This window comes from Odontomachus brunneus, unplaced genomic scaffold (genome assembly GCF_010583005.1).
Source record: "Odontomachus brunneus isolate Ranch 3 - 2012 unplaced genomic scaffold, Obru_v1 Obru_scaffold_225, whole genome shotgun sequence".
Lineage (NCBI taxonomy): Eukaryota > Metazoa > Arthropoda > Insecta > Hymenoptera > Formicidae > Odontomachus > Odontomachus brunneus.
Window position 1 is genome coordinate 114,525 of NW_022639675.1, and position 9,976 is coordinate 124,500.

At 35.5% G+C, this 9,976-nt stretch overlaps 2 protein-coding genes and 1 pseudogene across 8 annotated transcripts in view; 1 reads left to right on the plus strand and 2 right to left on the minus strand.

The window, feature by feature from the left end:
* The window catches only part of LOC116852449 (uncharacterized protein C1orf112 homolog), a 202,655-nt gene that overhangs the window by 110,951 nt on the left and 81,728 nt on the right, over positions 1-9,976 (plus strand). The gene's annotated exons all lie outside the window — the stretch shown is intronic.
* Positions 4,079-4,696, minus strand: LOC116852455 (annotated as a pseudogene).
* The window catches only part of LOC116852450, a 47,875-nt gene continuing 46,635 nt past the window's right edge, over positions 8,737-9,976 (minus strand). For both annotated transcript variants that reach the window (XM_032832862.1, XM_032832861.1), the window contains exon 7: positions 8,737-9,463. Coding sequence is in view for 1 of the 2 variants with exons in the window: in XM_032832861.1 (XP_032688752.1) it covers positions 9,403-9,463 (61 nt within the window). In the remaining variant the exon portion in view is untranslated. The remainder of the gene's footprint in view (positions 9,464-9,976) is intronic.

Here is a 9,976-nt window from a genome sequence, read left to right on the forward strand (position 1 = left end):
TTTTCAGCCAGTCCGCGGATTCTACATCGGCGCAACCGCAAATGATTGCCCCGTCTCTCTCCCAAGCTCCGGTAAAGAGGGGAGCCCTGGTGCCTCTTGGAAGTCCCAGGATCCTTTCCCTAATCAGTTTTTTAATAACTGCTATTTCCCCGGGTTTGATCTTGTTTTCAGGGTAACCCTCAATAATGAGTGCCACCCTGACTATTCCCTTAGTCGCCTGTGCAAAAGTCCCCTGGTCACAGACCTTGGGCTTCTTGTCCAGGCGTTTTTCTGAGGGGCTGGGGGTCGTGAGATCCGGTCTGGGGCGCTTTTGCGTCCCTGATGGACCCGCCTCCCCCCGAGCTCCTATTACGCCTCCAGAGGCAGCACCCGATTCAGAGGTCTCTTCAGCCCTCTCCCTCGCCCGCTGCCTCTTCAGCTTTCTTCTCGCAGCCCCACTCATTTTCGGGCGTGGCTCTGCAAGTTTTCTTGCCACGGAATCGGACCGAGCGTCGGTACACGATCCCGCGTCGTTTCCTCCTTCTCTAGGTTCACTTCCTAAGGAAGTTACCCCCTGGAGAAGGTCGTCTATTTTTTGCCTATTTTTTGTACCTATGTCCATTTTGTTCCCACGAGTACCGCGGTCGCGCGATCTCACCCAGGCAGAGCCGCGATTGCCCGGGGCTCAGCAGCGTACTCCCGGAGGTCGCCCGGTATCCGGGAGGCACCGTTCATGACACAGCTCCCCCTGTGCCACGCAGCCCTCAGCACGGTTGCTAACACCTTGGCTTGGGGGGTTCCTCTTAGATGACTGCAGCCGGGAAACATCCCTGAGCGGATGCCCCGACCGCAGCCACAGCCCCACCACCAACGTCAAGGTGGGAACCCATGCGGGGGGGGGGGGCTTCTTATAACGCAAGATAAAAAATCCAAAGTAATACCAACAAAATTGTTTTTGTTTACGTCGGTTTTTTTTATACGAAATTCTAAGCACAAAACATTGCCGGTATTTTCTTATAAAAAAACTATCTTATTCATTATTTTATATTCATTATTTCATTACTTACTTCACATAAATTTAATCTTTTTTAAAGTAAACATTTTATTACGTTAAACAGTGTTCCAAAAACCTAGAAACGGTCGAATATCTTAGAAACAGTGCATTTAAAAAAAAATACTTCAGATGAAAGTTGTAAGGTTTAAAAGGTTGCATTTAATGATAATATCCATTTGACTTTGGGTGGCATATTATTTTCGTAAATGTTCATAATGTTTCCCTTCTATGACTTGACAATGTCTTAGACAAACATAGAAATCCAATATTATTGAAAAATATTTCCTTTACACACACATGCACACATACAAAAGAAATGTAAATCTGATCGTATAACTTCCATGCGCTACATCGTAATGCTAATTCCGGCTGTACTGTCACTTTCAAGCCTTATAACTTGCCAAGTATCTAATGAAAAAATACTTAACTACAGTGTAAATATTTAACAAAAAAATATTTAATTATAGTATTTTGGAAAGTTTTTGAAGTAAGCTACAAGAATATGCAATAAAAAATAGGAATTTCTATTTAAAAAAATTAATATGACCTTGGTAACGCCACCCAAATGGATATTTCCATTAAATGCAACCTTTTAAATCTTACAACTTTCATATAAAGTATTTTTTTCCAAAAAGTACTGTTTCTACTAGCACAATTTGTTTCAGATATTCGATTGTTTTATGATTTTTGGGACATTCTGTATACAGGAGGAGTTAGAAATACTTGTGCAAACTTTGGAAGCGAATTCTGCGAATTCATATTTTATCAAGAAAAAAATTTCATATACACATATGTTTGGAAATACCTAGTTTATAAGTTATAATAAAAAGATTCAAACATTCAATGTTTGGATTTTATTTCGTATGGAAAATGTTAGACACTAGCAGTAATTCAGGATGGGAGCGGTGCACTTGGACACGGTGCATTTGGACACAGCCAATCACAGCACCGTGTGATTAGAGACATTTGTAGGGTCCCTTGGAACAGCGACTTGTGATTGGACTGTGTCCAATTGCCCCGTGTCCAACTGATATACACCCATTCAGGATCAATGTGTGAATTGGTATTATAGGTTACTGTGTGATAGGATTATATATGTTTTACCACACAACATCTTATAGATAATATCTACAAAGAGTTCAACGTAAACACTCTACCAGATCTTCTAGATAATGTGGTTCTGGCAATAAGAGCAACCATGGTTTATATATAATAGAGCTTCTGCACATTTTAACCGCATTGTTCGAAATGTACTCACTAATATCTATCATACCAACTGGAGAGGACAAATTTCATGGCTTGCACGTCAGTGATAGGATATTCCCATATAGCACAAATCTTTAAAAAACTTCTCAAAGCATTCCGAAAACATTCTGAAGGACTTGGGAATTCTTTCGGAACTCTTTAAGAAGTCTTTTAGAGATTTGTACTATATGAGTTATTCCATAATGTTATAATTCGACTCGGATAACAAGGAAATAATCTAGGATTCTGATACATCCTAAGGGCCAGCGCACGAACATTGCCGTGCCACCTTACGTGACAACCTTACGTTACGTGAGACGCGTAAGCTGAACGCACGAAAATTTTGTTACGTTACGTTACGAAGGAACATAGAGGTTCTGTGACAAAGGTAATTAAATCAGATTATTGAACAATAAGTAAAGAAACAATAATAATTTATCTTTACAATCATAATTAGAAATGTCTATATTGAGCACATATTAATTTTATTAAACTGTTAAATATATCTATATAAAATTATAAACATTATAACCTCGTTATAACCTCGTTATAACGTTATAACCTCTTCCCAACACTATGTATAGAATACGTTTGACATATAAATATTGAAATAAAATTTTAGGTTCTCAAATCAACAAATATGAAAACATCAAAGTTTATGAAGTTAAAATGTTTATTGTTGTTATTACTCTTAATTTATTATATGAGACTAAAACGGAGAAAAACACACAAAAGATGGCAAAATAGAAGATGGCTCGTGAGAGCCAATTAATCAACAGAAAAAACAGCAAGGAGAATGAAAATCTGTTTCAAGAATTAAAAACTGATGAAGACATGTTTGTCAAATATGTCAGGATGAATGTTCAACATTTTAACAAGTTATCAACCATGCTAAGACCTTATATGGTAAAAAAAACTAAGAAAACTCGGTCTCCGGAACACAGGTTAATAATAACATTAAAGTAAATATAGTTTATTAGTAAAAAATTGTTTGATGTAATTACTTCTTAAATTTTTAGTTATATTTAGAAGTCATTGTTAGAAAAAATGTTTCACGAAATTATAAACTATATAGCAAAAATTGTTGTCATTACTCTTAATTTATTGTATGAGACCAAAAGATGGCAAAATAGAAGATGGCTCGTGAGACCAATTAATCAACAGAGAAAACAGCAAGGAGAATGAAAATCTGTTTCAAGAATTAAAAACTGATGAAGACATGTTTGTCAAATATGTCAGGATGAATGTTCAACATTTTAACAAGTTATCAACCATGCTAAGACCTTATATGGTAAAAAAAACTAAGAAAACTCGGTCTCCGGAACACAGGTTAATAATAACATTAAAGTAAATATAGTTTATTAGTAAAAAATTGTTTGATGTAATTACTTCTTAAATTTTTAGTTATATTTAGAAGTCATTGTTAGAAAAAATGTTTCACGAAATTATAAACTATATAGCAAAAATTGTTGTCATTACTCTTAATTTATTGTATGAGACCAAAAGATGGCAAAATAGAAGATGGCTCGTGAGACCAATTAATCAACAGAGAAAACAGCAAGGAGAATGAAAATCTGTTTCAAGAATTGAAATTACATTTTTCAGATATCTTGCAACGGGAGCGGTGCACTTGGACACGGTGCATTTGGACACAGCCAATCACAGTACCGTGTGATTAGAGACATTTGTAGGGTCTCTTGGAACAGCGACTGTGATTGGACTGTGTCCAATTGCCCCGTGTCCAACTGATATACACCCTCTTGCAACAGGGAATTCAATAGCAAGTATTGCATTTTCTTTTCGAGTTGGGCAGTCAACTGTTAGACAGTTAATGAAAGAAGTGTGTCTAGTTATTGTTAATACATTACAGCCTCTATATTTAGCATGTCCAACTGAAGAACAGTGGAAGAATATTGCTGATGGATCATTATACGAGTACATAATGGAAACGCAGCATCTGCGATAAAAAATCCAGGCATAAAAATATTACTTCCGGGAAGATAAGCGCGTGATGTGGGCAAATTAAGTCCATTATTTTTTAAATATTTTCCAACAGTTGACGATTCAAAAATGCCTCTGTCACTATTTCCTCCATAGGCTCCTATATCAACTAAACTAAATCTATATAAATGATCAGATATTGCCATAAGAACAATGCTGAATTGTTTCTTATAATTAAAATACAAGCTTCCAGAATTAGGAGGATATCGCAAAACTATGTATTTCCCGTCAATAGCTCCAAAGCAGTTAGGCATATTCCATGGTTCCAGTATTCATTAGCAATATTCTTCCACTGTTCTTCAGTCGGACATGTTAAATATAGAGGCTGTAATGTATTAACAATAACTAGACACATTTCTTTCATTAACTGTCTAACAGTTGACTACCCAAAAGAATAGAAAATGCAATACTTGCTACTGAATTCCCTGTTGCAAGATATCTGAAAAATGTATCACAATTTTTGCTATATAGTTTATAATTTCGTGAAACATTTTTTTCTAACAATGATTTCTAAACATAACTAAAAATTTAAGAAGTACTTACATTAAACAATTTTTTTTATTAATAAACTATATTTACTTTAATATTATTATTAACCTGTGTTCCGGAGACAGAGCTTTCTTAGTTTTTTTTTACTAAATAAGGTTTTAGCATGGTTGATAACTTGTTAAAATGTTGAACATTCATCCTGGCATATTTGACAAACATGTCTTCACCAGTTTTAGAAGAAGTTATAACGCAACGTTTATAATTTTGTACAGATACATTTAACAGTTTAATAAAATTAATATATGCTCAGTATAGACATTTCTAATTATGGCTGTAAAGATAAATTATTATTTTTTCTTTACTTATTGTTCAATAATCTGATTTAATTATCTTTGTCACAGAACCTCTATGTTCTTTCGTAACGTAACGTAATGTAAAATTTTCGTGCGTTGCCGTACATTCAGCTGGGTGTATATCAGTTGGACACGGGGCAATTGGACACAGTCCAATCACAAGTCGCTGTTCCAAGGGACTCTACAAATGTCTCTAATCACACGGTGCTGTGATTGGCTGTGTCCAAATGCACCGTGTCCAAGTGCACCGCTCCCCATTCAGCTTATGTCTCACGTAACGTAAAGTTGTCACGTAAGGGTACGTTCAGATTTCCTACCCGGGTGCACTCTAATACTAGAAGTGCTATAGTATATGTAACATATACTATAGTGTTTCTAGTAATAGAGTGCATCCGGGTAGGGAATCTGAACGCACCCTAAGGTGGCGTAAGGAGCTACGGCAATGTTCGTGCGCTGGCCCTTATATTCAATATACATTAAGCCCATTCTACAATTGCGTGAACGTGGTTGTAAGTAGTTGTAAGTGATTACGACAACCAATTAGAATAAAGCAATCAGTGAATAAAACATTCGGATTGGTTGACTCTTACGTTCACGACTACGCTTACGCAATTGTAGAATGGGCTTTACGTTCTTACAATACAACATCTTTCACAATGCCATATCGCACACAGTCTTTAAGAAAAGAAACTTCTGCCCGCAACGCAGGGCTGCCACTCAAAGAATAAGAAAAGTAGAATAATCAGTACACAGTGAGAACTAGATTCGACCAATGAACGAACGGATATAACAATTTCCTACGCTTATTAAAATTGTTAATATATTAAAATTATTTTTTATGACAAAGCGCACAGTCAAGCTATATAAAAGAAAAAGAAAAAAAAAATACAACAAACAGTCTACTTATTTCGGAACAAATTCATTTAAATATGTTGGTCGTTTATGAAGTCTTTCGGATCTGCGGAGTAGTAGTTGTTGATTTCTCCTTGGGTCATTCTCCACAACTGGAGCTTAGATATTTTGTGTTGATAGAATAGGGTCAGCTTCCGGAACCTGCGTCTGTTGAGTCTGTAGTTGTGGTCTGGTTGACGATCCAATGTTTCATTTGGTAATGGGTACCAATGGGTACCTGGTTATTGGCCTAAATTGGACTGCTTTTCTTTCGCGGTTTTTCTTAGGAACTTTACTTGGTAGTTGATTAATACGTTTTTTAATATGATATTCCTCGTCCAAATGTACCATATAATGCAGACGGTTCAGCTTCTTCGTGATTGTGTCGAGCTTTCATCGTTGAACTCTAGCGTATGCTCGGGATTGCACTCTGTTTCCTACGCTTGTTTCGTATCAAGATTTTGAATGGGATTTTGTCTTGTGTATGGAGAAATTAATAAATTTAACTTGGTTCGAATTTGTTTAGGTATAATTCTGAAGAGCTTTTTTCACTTTGTTGTGTGGCTCGAAAACGATATAGAATATTTTCCACCTTCGAAGTTATTGTATCTAGTTCGTCTTCCATAGCTTTTAATTTATTTTTAAGGATCTGAACGTACCTTTCCGCAAGGCCGTTTGTATTTGGGTGTCCTGGAGCAATGAATTTTTTAAAAATACCGTTTGTTTGACAAAAGTGACTGAATTCCTCTCTCTTGAATATCGTGGCATTGTCAGATACTGAGATTTCCGGTGATCTATGAGAACTGAAGATATTTTCTAGAAAACGAATAATTAAAGCTAAAGTTTGATCTCCTTTAGTAATTCTGACCTCCGGCCATTTAGATTTAGCATAATAGCATAGATTTAGCACAAGAATAAAGAATTGATGTTCTTAAAAAAATCCTACGTAATCTATATGGACACGTTGAAAATTAGTTTCAGGATCTTCCCAATGATAAAGTGCAACCTTTTTGGATTCGTTCTGTACTTTTGCACGTTCTGGACATAACCGTACCAGATTTTCGATATCTTTATCGATGTTACGCCAATAACAATATCGTCTGGCCAAATTTTTCATTTTACATATACCTAGATGAGTATAGTGTAATTAATTTAAAATTGCAAAACGTAAAGATGTAGGTATGAAGACACGTTGGCTTCTGAAGATAATACCTTGTGCACACTGTAGATTAAATCATAATTCTTCCTAGATACAAGTTTTTCTTTTAGTTTTGACATTTCTTCATTCTTACTTGTTTTTTCAGCTATGATTTTACTAATAATGGAAACAGTTGAAATTTAGTTGATTATTTGATCGTTGATTTTTTTATCTTCATCTTGAATTATTGGAATATTTTCTACTGGGGCGCGTGATAAATAATCGATAATTTTTATACCTGCGTAAAATTTCCTTGTCATCTGATTTAAAAAACGATTTTTTTATAAATATCAATTATCACTGTATTGATTCCATAGAAGTCTCTAAGGTTATTAATATCATATAAGATTTTATTATTTTCGAGAGTTTCTGAATCAACTACTATTATTGTTTTTTGCTTTTAGCAAATTCAAAATGCAAACCTTTTCGACGTGACTCACCTTGTTACAAAACTTTACGCTATTATAATTGACACGACAATCTTGAATTTTATGATTATTATGTCCGCATCGGATACATACGTTTTCTAAACCTAAGGCACAGTAATCAATTCTAGTTTTTGAACGCGACCGACTGTTCGAATGACTTTTGTTTCAACCCGATTATCTGAACGACTATTTGAATGTTTGCTTACTTTACCCTTAAATTTTGAAATCCAATTAACATTTTCAATTAAACTTTATTTTTTTGAAGTTGAAGTTACTGATATTTTGTGGTTATCCAATTTTGATGCCTCCAGAGCAAGCGCTGTATCCACTGCTTTTTTGAAAATCAAATCGGTTGTCTGTAAAAGTTTCTCTTGGATCGTTAAAACTCATAATTCTCGGATAAATTGTGCATGTAAGAAAATTCCTGCCACGGAACATCCGCATTCATATTTGAATTCACAAGTAACGATAAATTTCCTTAACTTGGCAACGTACTTTGCTATATTTTCTTCTGGCTTTTGTGAACATGATAGAAAACGATGCTATTGTACTACCACATTCAGGTTGGGATACATATGTTTCTAGGAGTTCTATTAGCTGTTCATATGCTTTCTTTGTTGGTAAATTTGGAGCAGTTAGCGAAGTTAGCAGCTCATAATATTTCAATCCAATGCAATTCAGTAAGATCTTGGCACAAATGTCTTTGTCGTCGAATACATTCTTCAGTTCGAAGTAATTTTCCAGTTGCTATTTATAATTTGAAAAGTCTTCTTTCTCTGGATCGAAACTTCCAAAATTAGATACGAGGTTGAGGTTCGGATTTATTAGAAGTTGGATTTATTGGAACTGTCTGTTGCGTTTGTACGGTTTGACGTTCGAGACAAGCTGTCGAAACCTTCATGAGCTCCTAAGACTGCTTTGCATCCATTGTATTAACCGAGTGAATAGTTCAAGAGAATAACGTCTGGAATGTATCTATACCGGTCTGATATGTGGCATCGGATCTTGTCGATGTGTATAGAAATGTTTTATTCACTAAGAATTTTTGTTTACCTCGCCCAATTTTGTTATAAATCGACCCGGATGAAAGGAAAATAATCCAAGTCAAAGGACTCTGATACATCCTTATATCCAATATATATTACGTTCTTACAGTACATCTTTCACAATGCCATATCACATACAGTCTTTAAGAAAGGAAACTTCTGCCCGTAATGCAGAGTTGCCACTCTAGAATAATCAATACATGAGAACTAGATTTGACCAATAGAACGAATAGATATAACACATAATCATGCTGTTGTGCGTATGCATCTACTATGTCATGTATAACCAACTCTGCTTTACCAAAATAATGCTCTTATTTATAACGAGTTAAACATAGGACAATTAAATTTTGGATTAGTTGGTAAGAACTCAAGTATTTTATTGAGCGGTACAATGACGTATAAAAAAAAAAGAATTTGACAAACTTGGTAGAAAACAATAAAGATACTTCTTAAATAAGAGATACTTCTGGGAATAATTAGAAAATAATTCGGGAATAAGAGAATCGACAAAAAAGAGTCAGTAGGATTTCTTTTAAAGCTTAATAGGAACTATCTAATTCGGATCAGTTGTATCTCTTTTTCCGCGTTTTTACGCTTAACTACACTAATAAAATGTCTAACTTCTGGTGCACTACTCGGTTTGCTTCATTTCAATGGATTTTGTCTTTCTAAAACGTAATTCGTCGCTTCCTCATCGATTTATTCGTGAATTTTACTATAAATCTTGCGAGAGTTCTTTTTGTCGCAGTCGATATTCCGTCGGTGTCAGCATACCTCTAAAAAATAGTTACCTTTGCAGTTATTCGTAATAAATAATATGAATCATATAATATATATATATATATATATATATATATATATATATATATATACCTTCTGTATAAAAAGTACCGGGAAATTGTCATTTAAATGAACCGCGGAAGAGGTAGCGGTAAAAAGTTTTTTTTTTTAGATTGGCACTACCTTCCTTCATTACCAACCGGAGCTTGAGCTCGATCAGTCAACTAGTTTGTTTATGGCAGCTGTCCAAACAAGTCTACCTCAGTGTTGCTCTGCGAATTTTACCATGGAAAAAATAGTCGAACAAAGAGTGTGCCTCAAATTTTGTGTTGCAAACGAAATTTCGTGTGCCGACGCACTGATATCCGGCGAAAAAGGCCCGAATTGTGGCGAGACAATTCGTGGATTTTACACGATGACAATGCGCCAGCGCACAGAGCCACGATTGTGGCCGATTACAAGGCCAAAAACTCGGTCAATTCTGTCGACCATCCACCGTATTCGCCTGA